Raw genomic sequence first — 20,637 nt, forward strand, 5'->3', positions numbered from 1 at the left:
AAGCTGCGGATTAAAGCCTTGTCGGTGGATAGGAGCTCTGGTGTGCCAAGGAAGGACTTTGCATGATGTAAGATGCCCATCTGGCTTTGGAGGCCAACTTTGAAATGTGGTTTGCCCAAGTGAGATCATGGCTGTGAGTGAGACCCAAGAGTTTGAGTTACTGATCTTCATCAAGTGGGTGGTTGAGAAAGTAAATGGGAGGGTTTGCAGTACTTTCCCCTCGGAGAGAGAGAGTGTGTGTGTGTTAGACAGGGAGATAGGCCCGGTTTAATTAGACATTCGAGAACAAAGTTATCAATGGTGTGGTTCCCTTTTACCAACAGTCCAAACCTTGAAAAGCTCATTCTTAAGTTTTGCCAGATCAGACTCGTACCCTTGGCACCAAATTGAAGTGGCACCATTTCATCATATTCCACATTTATTTAGATTTTTGAGTCCAGGCACCAAACTCGTCTTTTCAGATTTCTCTCATCCTTAGAGGAATGGAAATATTATAAGATATATGAATAGAGATCAGACTAATTAGCACATGAATGACTTCAACTAGTGACAATTATACTTTTAATTAGAAAAATGAGTACAAACATGGAAATTGTCAGAAACAAAAGCTGACCATACGTGTAACAAGAATCAGCTACTTACAGTAAGAATCAAAATATATCGGTTACTAAGGATCTTTAAAATCTTATTGAAGTAATTGGCAGTCACCAAACATGACCATTTCCACTTTAATAGAATGGCAGGAGAACAAATTCGAAATCTACATGCATGATATATACCTGATATATGCACTCTGAATTTGTCCCTCAAGAATGCTTTCCAAATAGACTAATGAGCATACGAATGGCATGTCGAAGGGCTAATTTATTTAGACATTACTAAGGGCTAAAATAACACCTTTAATTAGACGAATGAGTACAATCATGAAAGTTTTCACAAATAACAGCTGCCCATACATGTAACATGAATCAGCTACTTTGGAATGAAAATAAATCAGACGAAGGGTCTTAAGATTGTTGTAAAAAACAAAAAACTTTTTAAACGCATTAAAAGAAAACTTTTTCAGAATGAGCAGCGAACTATTGAATCGTCGTCTTCCCATCGCACAACACATCAAAAGCGGCTGTGTATAGTGTGGTGTCCAATAAGAAGGTGTGCAGATACCATAGTGAGTGCACTTACCTTTGACCAGACTGCTCTATGAGACCTAATATCCCAGACTGAGAAGGCAACAGAAAACCACATAACACAAAAACTGCTACAGTGCCTTCAGGAAGTGTTCACACCCCTCGATTTTTGTCACATATTCATGTGTTATAGTTATAGTGTAACTTTAAAATGGATTAAATTTAGATTTTTTGTCACCGATTTGCACAAAATACCCCATAATGACAAAGTGAAAACATGCTTTTAGAAATTCTTCCAAATTTATTGAAAACGAAAAGTTGAAATATCTAATTTACAAAAGTATTCAGCCCCCTGAGTCAATACTTTGTTGAACTGCCTTTGGCAGCGATTACAGCTTCGAGTCTTCTTGGGTATGTCTGTATCAGCTTTGCACATCTGGATTTGGGGATTTTATCTCCCACATTACATGCCCAGACTGGGAATTGAATTGCGTGAGCAGCCTGTGGGTCACCCAGATAGCTCATATGGCAAAGCAAGCACCAGAGGACTTGAGTTTGATTCCTGATCTTGGCAAATAATTTTCACATAGAGATGTATATTTATATGTATATGTATATATTATGTGTATATAATATGTGGCTCGCCACGAGGGAAAGCACTTGGGTGCCTCCCGAACGCCTGGTTCTGAGGCTGCTGGGCACAGATAACTCCGCGTGCTGGCAGGTTGCCAAGCAACCACGGACGCTGATTGGTACTGCCAATCCTGGCATGATTACACTACTTCACGTGTTACCATTTCCGGTGGATCGACCCCACCAAGCAAGTTTCATGCCCTCGATGCGTATTTGCATTAACTTTCCGGATCAGGTGCAGCCGAGTGGAGCTGTGAAGTACACATTGGTAAATAAGCAAATCAAGTGGGGTTACAACTTCCCATCTAACTCGATGTCGGACCAATAAAGGAAAGGACAACCAAGACAGATTGGAAATAACAACAAACAATTATTTATTACACACACACTCACACACACACACACACACACACACACACACACACACACACACACACACACACACACACACACAAGCTAGTATCTACAAGCAAGAAAGCAAAAGGCACGTAAGAGCAGGTTCAACCATAACACATATTCTTATTATTCAGTCTTACACAAAATACTTGGCCATCATTCACTCAGGAGAGAAGAATAAAACAAGAACATGAAAAGAAAAGACAAGTAGAGTCTCTTCTTTTCTCCCTCATTGCACACAGCCCAAATATACTCGAGAATGCGGAGGAAAATGGATGGAGAAGAATGGCAGTGGTGATGTGGCGCTATGGGACATGCAGCCGAGTCCCTGAAGCACCCAGAGCCAGAAGGCGAGTCCTTTCTCGCATTCCAGATGTGCCAGCTAGATATGCGACTCGTCCTCTTCTGCCTCGGCTTCTTCCTCCCTAGGTTCCCGTTTACCCTGCTCATCCTTCGTGGCTGACAGGTTGACAGCTGGACGATGTTCATGGAAGGAGTGTTCTTTTTCCATAGAAGCTTGACACAAACTGCTCGTGAAGCGAAGCCTTTCTTTCTTCCCCCTCACGAGCCTTCTCAGTCTCCTTCTTTGCACTCTTGCCATGTTTATCTTCCCTCTCTCTAATCACTTTTCTCCCCTTTCTCACGAGCCTTCTCTGTCTCTCAGCCTTCTGCTCCTCTTTTCTCTTCCTCTCGTGAGCTCTTTCCATCCCGGCTCGTGCAAGCCTTCTCCCAATGGCCCACAACCAATGGTGGCAGGTCTATGATGTGACTTGTGGAAAATGCCACGTCATTCTGAGGGAACGCTAGGTACAGCCCCCACCTCTCCCTTCAGGCGCCCAAGGCCACAACGGAAGCTCCTGCCCCCTCCCTCGCGCACAAGCGTCGACTCATACAGTTCTGCACTCTACCACACCTGTGAGAGCGCTGCACCCTCGCATGCCACAAACACCAAGTGTCATGTGTTGTGCTATGAACATGCATGTAAGAACGGAACAAAAACAGAGAGGGATTCTGCCAGACTGAGGGATGACCGAATGGCTGCGGGGTCGAAGGCTAGACCGATGGGGTGAAGGAGGGATTGTCGAAAGGATTTTTGGTGAAGGGGGGGTTATTGGTGAATTGAGAAAGGCGGAGGTGGGGAACAGACCGATGGTGTGAAGGAAGAAAGATTGAAAGTGGCAGAAGGGGAGGGAAGACATTACACTGGAGAAAGACAACCTAACCAACGCATGCCCACCGAACAACCCCTTGACAAGGGAGCAAAGACCAAGGGCTATCGACACAAAGACTCATGAAATAACTAATCCTCAGGTCACCTACATGTCCATGTATGCTCTCCTCTTGGGGTAAGTTTCTAAAACCATAACAATATGTACTCGGGGTGTTTAAAAAGTTAGCTTGATAATAATTTTGTTCTTGTATTGAATTAGTTTACCCAACTTGTGTGTTCATTTCTTTTTTTTGCGCAAGCTGTTTTCTTGATCAAAACAGTTTAAGTTTTCAATTTGTGTTTGCATCATGTAAAAATAAAATGATCTAATCTCTAATGGTTTTATTTAATCATTTAACATGTGAACAGAATTCTCATTGAACTAACTTTTGAAACCACTGTGTGTGTGTGTTTTCTTTAATTATTTGTCATTGCATGGAGCTTGTGCATGTTTTTAATTGTCACTGCTCTTGGCCCATTCCAGATTTCCGCTGTAGCAAATCCTACCACCCAAAGATGGAGGTGAACCCTGATGCTTCCTGTCATGGAAATATCTGCAATTGTCTGCAACGTAAGCACTTATTATCATCACAAAACATTCTCGATTTATCACTGCATGGAGTTTGTGGTAAAAATTACTTCGGTCCGAGCATTTCTGGAGATGGAGCACTCGATGTTCTTGTGAAGAGATTTCATTGACTGGTTGTTGCCACGGAAACACCATATTTGTGCTATTTGTCTTGTTATCAAGTCAGAAAATGTGACAAGCAGAGACGATGGGAAGTGCAAGATAAATGATGAATGCTTTTAGTGCTTCAGCTATGCTATCATAAAACACACACACACACACACACACACACACACACACACACACACACACACACACACACACCCCAAAGTGCGAAAGAATACCTGCATAGAATGAGGATGATCCTGAACATATCTCACTCCGAGAAACAAAATCAAAGCCATTAACCAACTAGCAGTATCAGTGTTTCAATAAAGTTGCAGAATAATACACTGGCCACAAATTGAAATCAATAAACTAGATATCAAATCAAGAAAACTCTTCACTATTCACAAAATGTTCTACAACAATCGATGCATCGCAAGAATGTCCCTGCTGAGAAGAGGAGGTAGCGCGGCCTGATGGAACTCAACCAAGTGCAAAGAATGACAATGGTAGGATTGGCTGAGTACATAAACAATTGAGCAGGCTACTGAATCCAATTTGTAAACAAACACGAAGACAGCAACCATCCGAACCCACCCGGCAAAACATTTCCAAAGACAAGTGCAAATGGAAGTTGTCAGGCATGAAACTGAAACAGCAACGAATACAGCCCTAATGATTGCAAAAAAGACAAAAAATATAAAGCTAACTTACAACAGATATACACCAACAACTGAGATAACAACAAAGGAGCAAGGAGATACAAACAATAATGACCGCACTGTGGTAACGACCTGCACCAAAATCCGATAACGGGCTGATTGGGAAACACGCATTTACAAAACAGTTAAAATATTTACAGAATGATTGGGAAACACACATTTATTGCACTATTAAAAGAGTAACTTACATCTCTTATCCATGTCAACCTCCGCCATGGTTATATGAGAACGAGCTGATGCGTCACACGCTCACGGGTTGTTTAACCACAATGTGGGGCCGTTCAAAAAGTACATCACGCTATTTTCTTCGTAATTTACGTAATGTAATTAGCATGTATTCTGACATACCGTGCATTCTGACGGGTTTGATTAAACCTGACTATTATTACCCTGCCTTCACGAAGAGAAAAGCAGGGGTTAAGACGTTAAGTGATCTGTATCATATGTACATACTGTGTGTATCGGTTTAGCCCTATCTCTCAATGGTGAAGAATCACTAAAGTAACTGGAAGGGCACTCGGAGGTGCGCATACCTCCACCACATAATGCCTGATCCACGAGAACATATCGGGCCCAATACATTTTTGAAATATGTTATACAGTACTATATCGTTTTTAGCCCTATTTCTCAATGGTGAAGAATCACTTAAAAAATTTAATAATTCTCATATCTTCACCAAAATCGAATCAATTCATCATGGTCACACACCCAACCTGTCCATGTTTCAGCCGAATCCGTCCACAACTTTTTGAGATGTCATGCTATATATCGTTTTTGGCCCTGTCTCTCAATGGTGAAGAATCACTATAAAAATTCTCGTATCCGGATCTGGATCTGGATCTTCACCAAAATCGAAGCAGTTCGTCCTTGTCACACACCCAACCTGCCCACCAAATTTCATCCCGATCTGTCCACAACTTTTTGATATATTGTGTACACAAACAAACAAACAGACAAACAGACAAACAAAGACATAACCTCCTTCACCTTCGGCGGCGGAGGTAATTATCGGATCATGATCCAGTTTCAGATCCTCACCAAAATCGAATCAGCTCTTCCTCGTCACACACTCAACATGTCCAAAAAAATAATGGAACCACAAACTATTCAGTCAATTCTGTAAACGTATAATTACCTTTCCGTCTATCTACTTTACCGAGAAATCTTCACACTTTTAACACTTAGTGACTATTGTGTTGTCAAAGAAAAATCAGAGCCAAACAACCCCCAAAAAACCAGTTTGAATTCGCCTTACAAAGTAATTACCTTGCAAACCGAACCGAGGATTCCCCCCCTCATGCTTTCACCTTCTTTTCATGCACATGTGAGGAATAGAAAAGAACGCTCTGACAGTGCATTGTGTGAGGTGTGAGTGGAAGAACAAATTTCATCGGTGGTGTATAATCTCAGTGTCGCTGGTTTGCAAACTTAACAGAAATAAAAAAATAATATAACCACAAATTAATCTGTCAATTCCGTCCAACGAATAATTTCCTTTCTGTCCATTTATTTCACCGAGAAAAATTCACTGTTGGAAACGAACAAAATCCCTTACAAATGGAACCTAGTACTCCTTACTAATGTTTCCACTTTCTTTTCATGCACATGTGAACCGTGGTTGTTTCTGTCTGTATATATATATATATATATATATATATATATATATATATATATATATATATATATATATATATATATATATATATATATATATAAATTTGTCTATCTTTTTATCTATCTCTCTGTGCATGTCTATATCCAGTATATGTATATATATATATATATATATATATATATATATATATATATATATATATATATATATATATATATATATATATATATATATATGTCTATGTCTATCTTTTTATCTATCTCTCTGTGCATGTCTATATCCAGTATATGTATATGTATATGTATATATATATATATATATATATATATATATATATATATATATATATATATATATATATATATATATATGTCAATTCTATCTGTGTGTGTGTGTGTGTGTGTGTGTGTGTGTGTGTGTGTGTGTGTGTGTGTGTGTGTGTGTGTGTGTGTGTGTGTGTGTGTGTGTGTGTGTGTGTGTGTCATATCTTTCTGTGTATGTCTGTATATCTATCTGTGTATCTGTGTGTTTGTATCTGTCTATGTATCTATCTCTGTCTGTCATTCTGCTTGTCTCTATCTATCTTCATGTATGTCTATCTGTCTATATATCTCAGTGTGTCTGTCTTTCTTTCTGTCTCTCTGATGTAAGAATGTATAATTGATGCAAGAATGTGCTTTCGCTTTTATGAGGGGACTGGGTGGGGGGCAGAGTGTTGGGGTTTGGAAGGGATGGGGAGAACAAAGATGGGACAGAGTTGGGAGAGGGAGGTTGAGACTTTAGCCCGGGGGGGGGAGGGGGCGAGAGGAGGAGGTTAAAACTTTGGGGGGGGTTGAGGACTTTTGGTGAGGAGGAGTGCTGTGATGGGGATTGACGGGTTGAGGAGTTGTGATGGGGGAATGGGTAGTGAGTGGATGTGAAGGTTTGGAATGTCGAGGGCAGAGGGGGATTGAAGCCTTTGGGTTGATAGGGGGAGCTCGACGATTTAGGAGTGGGGCTTGATGACTTGGGGATTGTGAAGAGTTCTTGAAGACTTGGGGTTGAGGACTTGGGGCTGGGACTGCAGAAAGGAGTTGAGAACTTGAAGTCACATTTTACATTAAGCGGAATCTCCACAGGTAACTGACAGGAATGTTCTTTGACAGTGTAATAACAAACTTCCTAAATATTACTCAATTGGAAACTAATTCCTTTACAACAGCCGGTGGAACCGCGTAATCTGCTTGTATGTGCTGTATATAAAATCGAAAAACACACTGAAGCTTTGGTCCACCCATATGAGGACGTTTTTCAATGACACGCCGTTTGAATTTGACTGCCTGTACTGTGATGCACTTTTCTCAACTTTTCATTGCATGGTATTGGACTGTAAGTTTGTCTATTAATTACGTTTTATTGCACCATGACTCCGTTGAGACCAGGTGTTCCCAACCTTTTTTTTACTGGGGTACCATTTCACATGTTCGTGGTCCCACCGAGTACCACTGTACCAAAATTCACCTAAAATAGTGTTTATTTGTGATACAGATATGACAATGGGGAGTTAAACAACACTAACAATTCACAACTATGACATTGAGCAATCTGATCTGAACAAAAGAATGATACAGTAAGTACCTATTTGATTGTGTAAAATGTCCAGTCAACGGGATGGTTGAGCCTGCTTCTTGCTCACAAGCAGGTCAATGTATGGCTTTGTTTTGGATAAAGCGCACCGAACATCATGTTCAACATCCAGTAGGGAGGGATCTTTGTTTTGTTTTTAGAATAATGACTGACGAGAACCCAGCTTCACACAGCCATGTAGATGGGAATACTATGAGCGAATGAACAGCCAGGGCAGCTAGCTTAGGGTAAGACCCCAACATTCCACACCAGAAGTCCTCAAGATTCATCTCGTCAAACTGATCTGGGGCTGTGGAGTCGTTCTGGAGATCAATCAAGCTTTCCTGCAGTCCTGTTCCAGGTGGCAAATCCAATGCATTCATGCGAAATGGGTTGCGAATCATTTTCAGATCCAGTTCCTTGAGATCCGGAAAATAGGAATTTAATTCCTCATCCAAATAAGCGAGGTGATGTTTTACCAGTTGTATGAACTCCCTTGGGGGATTCTTTTCATGCTTCTGAAGAATATTGGCCGTGCAAGAAAACATGACCACCACTCCCGCTTCGACATTCGTCTTCCACAGACGGAGTTTTTCCTCAAATCCCTTGACCTTGTCTATGAAGTCAATGATAGTCGCGCCAGTCCCCTGAAGAGACTTGTTCAGGGCGTTTAACTGAGAGAAAATGTCGACCAAATAAGCCAGGTGCAATGCCCAGTTGGGGTCGTTCAAAGCAGCGACGAAATCGACAGTCTTTCGTTTTCCATCGTTTTCGAAGAATTCACGAAGCTCAGCTCGCAGTTCAAACACGCGCTTCGCCATATTTCCACGGGATAACCCATCTCACCTCAGTGTGGAATAAGAGAACTTTATGGTCGGAGTCGAAATCCTCGCAAAGTTTCTTGAAAAGTCGCGAATCGAGAGCCTGGGATTTCACATGGTTCACAATTTTGATCATGGTTGAGAGAACGTCAGTCAATGGCTTGGGGAGCGCCTTGGCTGCGAGTGCGTGGCGGTGGATCGTACAGCGTAGGCCGCGCACTTCACGAGCAACTGCCTTCACAAGCGTTTGGAAACCTGGTCTGCACCCTGACATAGCTGGAGCACCATCTGTAGTACAGCCTTTCAGATCAACCCATGACAGGCCAACTTGATCAAAGACGGAAGACACCTCTTCGAAAATGTCCTTTGCTTTCGTTGTGGTTTTAAGCGGGCAGAAAAATAGTATTTCATCCTTGAACTTGGCTTTATGCACGTACCGAACGAACGCTAACAGTTGGGCACAATTTGCCACGTCAGTTGACTCATCCAATTGCATAGAAAATCCGCATGGAGATGCCTTGATTTCTGCCACCACCTGGTCACAAATATTGGTTGACATTTCTTCAATGCGCCTCTGAACTGTGTTGTTTGACAACGAAAGAGAATTGAGCTTCTTGGCGCTTTGTTCTCCCAGCATAAGACGTACGATGTCCTTTGTGGCGGGAAGGATGAGGCTTTCACCGACGGTGTGAGGTTTTTTCTGTTCTGCAATTCGCAGTGCAACTAAGTGGGATGTCTTTACGACTGCCGTGGACTGCCGTCGAAGCATGCTCTTTTCATGGCATTTTCCTTCCGACGAAAAAAATCATGGTCCTTGTCGCTGTGTTTAGGATGAACAGAATCAAAATGGCGCTTCAATAGACTTGGCTTCATAGATTGATTGCCGAGAACTTTTCCACAACTCACACACTGTGGAGCTTCTAATTCACCTTTTTGGATGGAAGTGAAGCCTAACTTGAGATAACTCTCCGAATATTTTCGCATTGACATGATGCTGGTGAACGATAACGGTAACAATAAGCCGGGCAATAAGCAATGATGACAGTGTGGCTTGTAGAGACAAAACGAATAATAAGACTTGTGCACAATGGCCGATAACAAACAGCTGTCAGTGTACAGCCACTTTCGATATAAATTTAATTATTGTGCACAAGCTGCATAAGAGAGACGTAAAATAAAAACTGCGTTTAAAAAAAAAACAAAAAAAACGCTGCCGCGTACCACAGAGAAAGCCCACCTGTGGTACTGTTACGTTTGAGGGGGGTATGCATTCAAAGGGCATTTAGGATGTTTAATTAGGTATGCCATGCTGTTCGAGTTTACCAGGATCTCGATGTAATAAGTAGCAATTCAGTGGTGATAAGTTGTCTAGTAAATGTCAATTTCTTTAAGGGGGAAATGATAATTGTCACGTAATTAGACAGGGAGACGGGATAGGGTAAGTGTGTCTGCGTAAACCCCTTTTAGTATTCTCTGGAGGCTTGCCGTGACGTCACAGGACAGTGCTGCGGATGGCTCCGCCCCGTGATCACGATTGGCGGAAGGCGATGGTGGAGGGCCAATAAAAACGGCTCGATTGGAAGTGACGAGGACTCGAGGATAAAAAGGCTCTGTTCGGGGAAAAGGCAAAGAGGAAGAAGATCGGTACAGAAAAACCGTTCTGGTGGAGGCTGTTGTGCTGGGAGCGTGCTGTGTTGTTGCGCTGATTCGATCCTGGTTTTCATCGTGTCTCGAGGCCCTGCTGTGCTTCGTGCCTCAGCTCGGTTGGCTCTGGGGTTCTGCTAAGCTCGGAGTATGGGCTCGAACGGCGGGCGGACCTGCCTCCCTCTCCTGCTCGCAACTTGGCGCCAGAACTGGCTCCCTGGCGGCTGTGAGCGGACTTGGGCCGACACCAGGAGGTCGACAGCACCACGGTGTCTCCTGCCCCTGACGAGCGCAACGCCAGCTCGTCCGACACCAATCCAGGGACTGTTGCATCTACACCACGGGCAAGCCTGACCACCAGGACCAGCTAGTGTGTGTGTGTGTGTGTGTGTGTGTGTGTGTGTGTGTGTGTGTGTGTGTGTGTGTGTGTGTGTGTGTGTGTGTGTGTGTGTGTGTGTGTGTGTGTGTGTGTGTGTGTGTACCTGGCGCCTTAGAGGGTTTGAGATTGGTATATCCATTGGAATTGTTTGTGTTTTCCCCATGCCCGAACCCACACCACCATCCCGTCGAATCGCCCCGGATCCCTCCTCTTGCCGAGTCTTTTATTTCTGGTTAGAGAAATAAACGGTATTAACTCAGTAAAAAGCGACTCGTGCCACCTTTCTCGTCCCGTTTGCGGTGGAGCGATTAAAACCGCCATCTTTGGGTTATAAATAAATAAACCGCCTCCATCGTTTCGGCTCATTCTACGTTGGCGGGACTGTTCAAGTCCCGTGGACATCACAGTATGCTTACCACAGGTTGGGAACCCCTGGTTTAGACCTTTAAATTTGACCTTTAGACCTTTCAGACCATTAAACCTTAAGACCTTCATGATAGGGGTTGTACTGAAAGTGCAGTGTGCTTGAACACATGGATGTACAGCAAGTATAAAAATTTCAGAATTTCAGTTTTCTGGCACAAGTTATACACTGCACCAGAGATAAATAAATCAACTCTCTTCTGAAAGTCTAATAACCTTGGTAATAACAACCTGCTATTCATAAAGTGTTCTAATAAACGAATAGCCAAAATGGAGCCAGCCAGTTTGCTAGTTAACGAGTGTCTTAATTACATGTGGTACTTGTTATAAATATATAATAATACTTATACATACACTTATATTTTACACTTGTTAGCATTATTAGAATTTTCAATTACAAGTAATACAACTCATCAACAAGTGTTATAATTGTATTTGGTAATAAATGAAAGGATGGTGTTGGTAAATGTGAGAATGGGGTGATGGTGGTGGACTTCCTGGATTGCGATGGCACAGACACTGCATACTTGCTGTGCATGTTATTATTGCTCTCCAATATATAATAGTAACACTATTTAATGCAAAGTGGTTTCACACTCAATAATTAGTCATGCAATCAAAATAAAACTCTCCAGCATGTACATACGTTTTAGAAAAGTACAGAAACAAGTCATTAAAAAACAGAAAAAAAAGCAGTTGGTTCATTCATTCTGTCTATCTGTCTGTCTGCGGACAGTCTGAGATCGAGGAACGACTTGATTTCAATTAAATTTCATATTTTGAACATGAAACAGAACACAAACCTGCAGTTTATCCAGATGTACTTTGGCTCTGAATTTGAAAAATTGTATGAAATCTCATCCCAGGCATGCATGCGCATACTTGAGTAGGGAAATATGGGACATTAGAAATGATGTATGAATGCTAACAAGGCCTTTTGCGCATGCGCTGTTTGTGTGCATACACGCAAGCACTAACTGACGTCTGCTCGCCGGGCACTTTTAACCTGCTGCTGCTGGCACAAAATCTATAGTTAAAAGTCTTTTTAACATAATTTTCAAAATTTACATGAAAGAGGGGCAATTTCATCATTGTGGAATTGCGAAAAAGACATTTGCATAGAAAAGATAAAACTTTTACCAATTGATTGAACAATTATGAGGAAGTGAAGACAATTTTATTGTTCTACCTTTTGTGTCAGATATACATTTTAAATCCAGTAATGAATATGTGTGCTATTGTGTGGTGTTTGATATGTATTTACCACTCCTTTTACAGTTTCTAAGGCTTGTGGACTGTGTGTGTGTGTGTGTGTGTGTGTGTGTGTGTGTGTGTGTGTGTGTGTGTGTGTGTGTGTGTGTGTGTGTGTGTGTGTGTGTGTGTGTGTGTGTGTGTGTGTCTCTGTGTCCAATTGCACCTCTTAACTGGAATGGTAACCATGAACCTCTATGCTATACCAGCACTTGCTTCAAACATCCTCTCAAACAGAGAACGTCTGCCACACATCCGCTCTGGTTCATTAACTGTGTTACGGATGTTAAGGTTTTTCAATTGCAGCCAGTAAAGATGATATTAAAGTTAAAATGTAACTTCCTGTTCAGTTGTAGTCTGGGACAGACACAGAACTGACTCAGGTAAAGACAGCGGTCCACAGCTTACTGCCACCCACAGTATGAGTCAGCCTCCATAGGCTGATATTTAATTCTGGATAATGGGATTATCAGGGCAAATATTTAGCACAGGATCTTTAAATGGGAAATGTATTGTTATATCATTCACATATCTTGGTGAATTTCATCACTGTAAAACATGTAAAATGAGCTACATTTCTCGCATCACAACAATCACTTCCAAACTTGAGAAGAAAGTGATGAAAATTGAAAAATAAAGCAACTTTCTGATTTGGATCAGAGTTTGAAAATTCATTCTTTTTTGTACAGGACATTGTGTTGAGTTGAAGGGAATGGCCGACGAGGACAGAAATGCAGATCGCAATGGTAACGCTTGTCGAGCGGAATATGGTAAGGGCATCCACATTGCACAGTTCCTTTACATCCTGTAACCTTTTACTCTGTCATCTCTTGACTCACTTAATTTTCAGATTTCAACCAAATCAGGTTTGTGATCAAAACTGCAATGTCACAAAAATGTTTCCCATGTTATTGTCATGAAATTACCGAATATTTTATATTGTGAATTCCTTGATATAATTTTATTGTATAACACTTTCATTTTGACTTTAACTTTCAATTAAACAATATATATATATATATATATATATATATATATATATATATATATATATATATATATATATATCCAATATATATATATTGGAGAGTTGGAACTCTGAATGTTGGGACGATGACTGGCAAAGGGCGAGAGTTGGCTGATATGATGGAGAGAAGAAAGGTGGACATACTGTGTGTACAAGAGACCAAGTGGATGGGGAGTAAGGCGAGGAGCATTGGAGGTGGTTTCAAACTGTTCTACCATGGTGTGGATGGGAGGAGAAATGGTGTCGGGATAATCCTGAAGGAAGATCATGTCAAGAGGGTATTGGAGGTGAGGAGGGTGTCTGACCGAGTGATGAGTGTGAAGTTGGAAATTGAAGGGGTGATGATGAATGTCATCAGTGCATATGCCCCACATATGGGGTGTGAGATGGAATATAAAGAAGATTTCTGGAGTGAGTTAGATGAAGTGGTGGAGAGTGTATCCAAGGATGAAAGAGTGGTGATTGGAGCAGATTTCAATGGACATGTTGGGGAAGGGAATAAAGAGGATGAGGAGGTGATGGGGAGGTACGGTCTCAACAAGAGAAATGTGGAAGGGCAAATGGTGGTAGAGTTTGCAAAAAGAATGGAAATGGCAGTGGTAAACACGTATTTCAAGAAGAAGGAGGAACACAGGGTGACATACAAGAGTGGAGGAAAGTGCACACAGGTGGATTACATCTTAAGTAGGAGATGCAACCTGAAAGAGATTAGTGACTGTAAGGTTGTGGCAGGGGAGAGTGTAGCTCGACAGCATCGATTGGTGGTCTGTAGGATGACTTTAGAGGTGAGGTTGAGGAAGAGAGTGAGGGCTGAACCAAGGACCAGATGGTGGAAGCTGAAGGAGGAAGACTGTTGCGTGAAATTTAGGGAGGAGGTGAGACAGGCGTTGGATGGTGGTAAAGATGGGTGGGATGATTGGGCAACGACAGCAGAAGTTGTGAGGGAGATAGCTAGGAAGGTACTTGGTGTGACATCTGGACAGAGGAAGGAAGATAAGGAGACTTGGTGGTGGAATGAGGAAGTACAGGAAAGTATAAGGAAGAAGGGGTTGGCTAAAAAGAAGTGGGATAGTCAGAGAGATGAAGAAAGTCGGCAGGAGTACAAGGAGTGGCGTCGAAAAGCAAAAGAGAGGAGGCTAAGGCCAAGGAAAAGGCATATGATGAGCTGTATGAGAAGTTGGATACAAAAGAAGGGGAAAAGGATTTATACCGATTGGCAAGACAGAGGGACCGAGCTGGGAAGGATGTGCTGCAGGTTCGGGTGATAAAGGACGCAAATGGGAATGTGCTGACGAGCGAGGAGAGTGTGTTGAGAAGGTGGATGGAGTACTTTGAGGAGCTGATGAATGAAGAAAATGAGAGAGAGAGAAGGTTGGAAGAGGTGGAGATAGTGAATCTGGAAGTGGGGTGGATCAGTAAGGATGAAGTGAGGACTGCTATGAAGAAGATGAAAAGTGGAAAGGCGGTTGGCCCAGATGGAATACCAGTGGAGGCATGGAAGTGCTTAGGAGAGATGGCAGTGGGGTTGTTAACCAGATTGTTTAATAAAGTCTTGGAAAGTGAGAGGATGCCGGAGGAGTGGAGATTAAGTGTACTGATTCCGATTTTAAAGAATAAGGGTGATGTGCAGAGCTGTGGAAATTACAGAGGGATAAAGTTGTTAAGCCACACCATGAAGTTGTGGGAAAGAGTAGTGGAAGCTCGGTTGAGAGGAGAGGTGACGATCTGTGAGCAGCAATATGGGTTTATGCCAGGAAAGAGCACCACTGATGCGATGTTTGCTTTGAGAATGTTGATGGAGAAGTATAGGGAAGGCCAGAAAGAGTTACATTGTGTGTTTGTGGATTTAGAGAAAGCTTATGATAGGGTGCCAAGAGAGGAGTTGTGGTATTGTATGAGGAAGTCAGGAGTGGTGGAGAAGTATGTGAGGATCGTGCAGGATATGTATGAGGACAGTGTGACAGCGGTGAGGTGTGCGGTAGGAATGACGGACTGGTTTAAGGTTAAAGTGGGATTGCACCAAGGATCGACTCTGAGCCCTTTCCTGTTTGCAATGGTGATGGACAGGTTGACGGACGAGATCAGACTGGAGTCTCCATGGACCATGATGTTCGCGGATGACATCATGATCTGTAGGGAGAGTAGGGAGCAGGCTGAATCGAGCCTTGAGAGGTGGAGGTACGCACTGGAGAGAAGGGGAATGTTGGTCAGTAGGAGAAAGACGGAGTACATGTGCGTAAATGAGAGGGAGGGTGGTGGTATGGTGCGGTTGCAAGGAGTTGAGGTGGGGAAGGTGGATTGGTTTAAATACTTGGGATCAACTGTCCAAAGTAACGGAGAGTGTGGGAGAGAAGTGAAAAGAGAGTGCAGGCAGGATGGAGTGGGTGGAGAAGAGTTGCAGGAGTGATTTGTGACAGAAGGGTAGCTGCAAGAGTGAAGGGGAAAGTATACAAGACGGTAGTGAGACCAGCTATGTTGTATGGTTTGGAGGCGGTGGCGCTAACAAAAAGACAGGAAGCAGAGCTGGAGGTGGCAGAGTTAAAGATGCTGCGATTCTCGTTGGGAGTGACGAGGATGGATAGGATAAGAAATGAGTGTATTAGAGGGACAGCGCAGGTAGGACGGTTTGGAGACAAAGTGAGAGAGGCGAGATTGCGATGGTTTGGACATGTGCACAGGAGGGAAACGGAGTATATCGGGAGAAGGATGTTGAAGATGGAGCCGCCAGGCAGGAGGAGAAGAGGAAGGCCAAAGAAGAGGTTCATGGATGCGGTGAGGGCGGACATGCGGGTGGTTGGAGTGTCAATGGAAGATGTGGAGGATAGAGCAAAATGGAGACAGTTGGTCCGCTGTGGCGACCCCTAGCGGGAGCAAGCCGAAAGAGGAAGAAGAAGAAGATATATATATATATATATATTCTTCATTTACACTTATGTGAAGCCAAGTAATTACTGCTTATCCCCTGCAGCATTTAAATGAATCCGGCCATTTAGATGGTAATGGCGAGTCAAACTGTCAGCTTGATAATAACAAAAAATATATCAAACTCCATGAGGTTGTACAAATCATTCTAAATCAAACGGAAGACCAAGTACTGCAATGGAGTCATCAGGATGAACCCAGAGAAGTAAAGAGCAAAGATGGAGTCATCAGGAGGAACCTGGATAGGATTCGGGTTTCAGCCGCTACTCCACTATCCCCAAACCAATCCATGCGTGGCCAAGTGAGCCTTACAGAAAAATTTCCACAACAATTCACTTTTCTTTCAACAGGTAGATAAAGAAAGAGAGAAATAAAGAGTAAAAGAGATAAAAGAGAAGAAAAAGCAAGAATTAAAATGAAGAAATAGAATTGTGAAAAAATTAGAAAGAAAGTGTGAAAGGAACAAAGAACAAAGATGCCAGGAAGAACCCGGACAGATAGATTTCAGCAGTTACTCCCCAAACTGAAACACAGCAACAGGTACAAGCTACCAGAGGTCTGTCAGTGGGGACACACTACTCCACCTGGAATCAGGATATGGTACAAATATAATGAAATGGAAAACCAAAAAATAAGCCAATTTTCTGTGTTAGAGTATAATGGAAACTACAGTTATTGTAGATAGGTGGGGTAGGACGTTGAAACATCCATGTTTTTGTGTGTGGGATGAATTGCGTTATTCTATTTATAATAAATCCTTTAAGCTGTTTGAACATCATATAATGAAATGACACAAAGTAAAATATCAAATGAAAGTCTTGCCTACACTTGGAGTTATTTGGGAAAAATCTTGCCGAGCTTTCATTGCCATTGTTAGCTTAAATTCCCATCACTCATGGTTATGACAATTAATCCATCCATCCATCCATTGGGACCATACTCTGCACAGCGCGTCGGTGCTGCCGAAACAGTCTCCTGGGCTATTGGGCGCAATCCTGGACAGGTCGCCACTCTGACATAGGAGCTTGAATGGCTCAATCATCCCAGCAAGCTGATACTTATTTTGCCAACCTCGGAAGGAGGAACAGGCTGAATCAACCCCACCTGGTATTAATTCAACGTTCGAGCAGGATTTTAACTCAGGACCCAAGGATCCAAAGCCCACCACCATGAAGTCATTAAACACACACCAGGCACAAAAGTAAATGAACGGTTGTATTTTCCATAATAATTTAATCAAGGGAAATGCAAAAAACAACTTTTCCTCTGTATTATGATGTTGCAATAAAAATTTCTCTTTACATCCTTACATCAAAAAATAATATTTTGCCCTTGTTATTATGAGTATGTAAATTCTGATCATGTAGATATTACTGACATGCAGAGTAGTCTTTCCCCTGAATATTCCTTCAATTGCCATCATCATGTCTTGTTTTCTTCAGTCTTCATCATTGGCGTAACAAAGGTGACGAAAACAGCAAGCTACATCAATATCAACGCAGCACTAAAAACTGTTCTAAAGAAAGGTAATTATTTTTTGCTAGAAATCAGGACCCTAATTTTATCCCATTTACTAGAAATCCTAAAACGTTTTTATATTTTCCTTTTAAAACGACATTTCCACCTTTTTCTGTTGTAATGGACGAGAGTTTAATGCGACTAAGCTAACTGTTTTGTTCATATTTGTGTGGTTGTTTTCAGGCATGGACCAGGCCATAAATGTGGGTGCCAGACGATCGTTTGTGATTCCGATGCATTGTGGGAAGAACCTTAATGTGTCACCTGGAGACATCTACTTGGTGATGGGGATGCATAATGCACACTGGAGAAACTCTGACAGGTCAACGACACATAATGGGCATGCAATGAATAACGAATAGACATCTCACAAACCAACATACTAGCATCTGGAGTTATTTGAGGGGACACAAAGTACAGTCGAGTCTTTTTAGAATGAACAGGAGATTTGGAAAATCTTTAAAAGATTAACAGAACTTTGACTACAATTCCAAGAACAGCATTTACTGAGATCGAACTAAGCCTGGTGCTGGCTTAGCAGTTAACGTGGCTGGCTTGGGATCTTAGGGTCCTGAGTTCAAGCCCCTGTCAGCCGTTGCATTAACACCAGGTGGGGTTGACTCAGCCTGTCTTCCTTCTGAGGTCGGTGAAATGAGTACTAGTGTACTGCTAATACAGGCATTGCATCAGTGGCGCAGCTGCACCCACAATCAATGATGCAACCAGCAGCTCAAGCTGCAAACAAAGAAGAGGACGAAGAAGAAGAAGAAGAAGAACCTGGATTCAACTTAACAGTGTCCAACATAAGTTCTGCAGAATAGCAATCACATCTTTCCATACTGTCGTATAATGATTACTCACCTGTCTCCTTGCAGCTCTTGCGTAAATTATTATTTCTCTCGGTGGAGCTCTCTGGAGCTGTCCTCCTTCCTGCTGGGTTTTGAAATCGTCAAGTGATCCACGTTCTTTATCGGTTTCATATTTTCTTCTCAACCCAGGGAATTCCTTTCTGTTTGGCAGGATCATTTGCTGCAACTCAAGCATTCTTTTGGAACCAAAATGAGTTTTCGCTATGTATAGTATCGTCTATGGAGGTCTTCCATCCAACACGAACCAAGCTCAATTCTGCTTGGCTTACAAGATTTAAGAAGAGCAGGCACATTCAACATGATAAATATATGCTGGATTTACCAAGCCTGAGTTTTTTTTCTTTCATCAAAAGTAAATGTTATAGTTATTTTAATATACTACAGGTACCAATGAGAATTATAATCGATATGAAATGATCTTGTTGAAGAAAAAAGCAGAGGTGTGAGTGCAGATCAAACAACATGCTCTCTTCTCCCAAAATGGATATTTCCTGTGAAAATATTATTCAACAACACAAGCCAATTAAACACGTTTATTGAAAAAAACAGATTGTGTGCATTTTGTTTCAAAACATGTACAAGATATTACTATCAATGAAACTGTATCCATCAGATCACGGGGTGATTGGAGTGTATGATGTGACCAAGTCATACTCAGAGAGGTTGTGAGTGATAGGATTTGTTAATTGAAGGCAGGGTTAGTGGTTTGTGTTTCACAAATAATGTCATCAGCATAAGGTGGCAAAAACAACCGCAAGTTTTCTCATTTCCCTCCTTCCCATCCTCCCTCCCCTCCCTCTTTTCCCTCTCCTCTCTCTCCTACCTCTTTTCCCTCTCCTCCCTCACCCCGCAATACTTCATCAGCTCTCGAAATAATTGGTGATAACTTGTATGACTGCACATTTAAATTGATTCACATCAGTATTCTTTGAGGATATGATTTTAAATGTTATGCCAATGTCCCAGGATTGCAGTGTTATGAAGAGTTTCTAATGTACTTTTAATGTAACCGCAGGACACAATACGTCTTGACTTCAGACACGTGGTTTGAAAAGTTCCCACTGGAATCGGTATGCAGGTTGCCTTCACCACCAGCAAGTTGCCAAGTTTCAGAAAATTTCAAAGGGTGCTCTTTAAAAGGGTAAAGTGCTTCGAGATTGTGCTTTTGAATAAAAAGAACTATATAAAGAAATCAATGGATTGATTGACTGATCACTGAAGCCATCTCAAAGTTTTAACATTTGAGGCAAAGCTCTTTGTTTTCAAGTTGCCCCTGCCCCTGCCCCTACCTCCAACACCTTTTGAAATAGAGAATTTTGAAACACTAGCATTTACACTTGTCATGGACTATGTTTTGCACATAAATCATTACCATTTCATTTGTTCACAAATACATCACAAGTGGATAATAAAATTAACTTTCCTTATTTCAACGTCTCTCTTTCCTTGTTATTGTTGCCCAAGTCTTTGTTGAAAGTTCCTGAAGAAATCTGATGTTCGAAATGTCGATCAGGTTTTATCCATTTCTTGAGTAGGCCTAATTACCGATCACCCATCTATGACGTAAACAGTACCAAGGGTGAAAAACAGCATTTCTTCCTCATTAATGTACTTTATCATTTCTAAGGTCAGGTCAGGTCAGGTTAGATCTGTGACCTGCTACAGGTACCATGTAAACCTGTACTAACCTGTTCCATGGTCGGGTTGTCGGTGACTAAACCGTCTCCCCCACCAGGTTTTCCGGTGAGGAGGGTGTTTGGATATGGACAACCAGCAGGATTAAAAACAAAACCTGTCAAAG

The 20,637-nt window shown here is 42.0% G+C and overlaps 1 protein-coding gene across 1 annotated transcript in view; it reads left to right on the top strand.

The window, feature by feature from the left end:
- LOC147019826 (complement C3) overlaps positions 1-20,263 on the top strand; it is a 271,920-nt gene extending 251,657 nt beyond the window's left edge. Inside the window, exons 40-44 of the mRNA XM_085894593.1 lie at positions 3,851-3,937; positions 13,190-13,270; positions 17,892-17,975; positions 18,151-18,289; positions 19,852-20,263. Coding sequence (XP_085750719.1) covers positions 3,851-3,937; positions 13,190-13,270; positions 17,892-17,975; positions 18,151-18,289; positions 19,852-19,981 — 521 coding nt within the window. The 3' untranslated portion in view covers positions 19,982-20,263. The remainder of the gene's footprint in view (positions 1-3,850; positions 3,938-13,189; positions 13,271-17,891; positions 17,976-18,150; positions 18,290-19,851) is intronic.
- Positions 20,264-20,637: the final 374 nt, after the last annotated feature.

The sequence above is a fragment of the Eptatretus burgeri genome, chromosome 9 (genome assembly GCF_056783735.1).
Source record: "Eptatretus burgeri isolate ZD-2024b chromosome 9, Ebu_testis_v1, whole genome shotgun sequence".
NCBI lineage: Eukaryota > Metazoa > Chordata > Myxini > Myxiniformes > Myxinidae > Eptatretus > Eptatretus burgeri.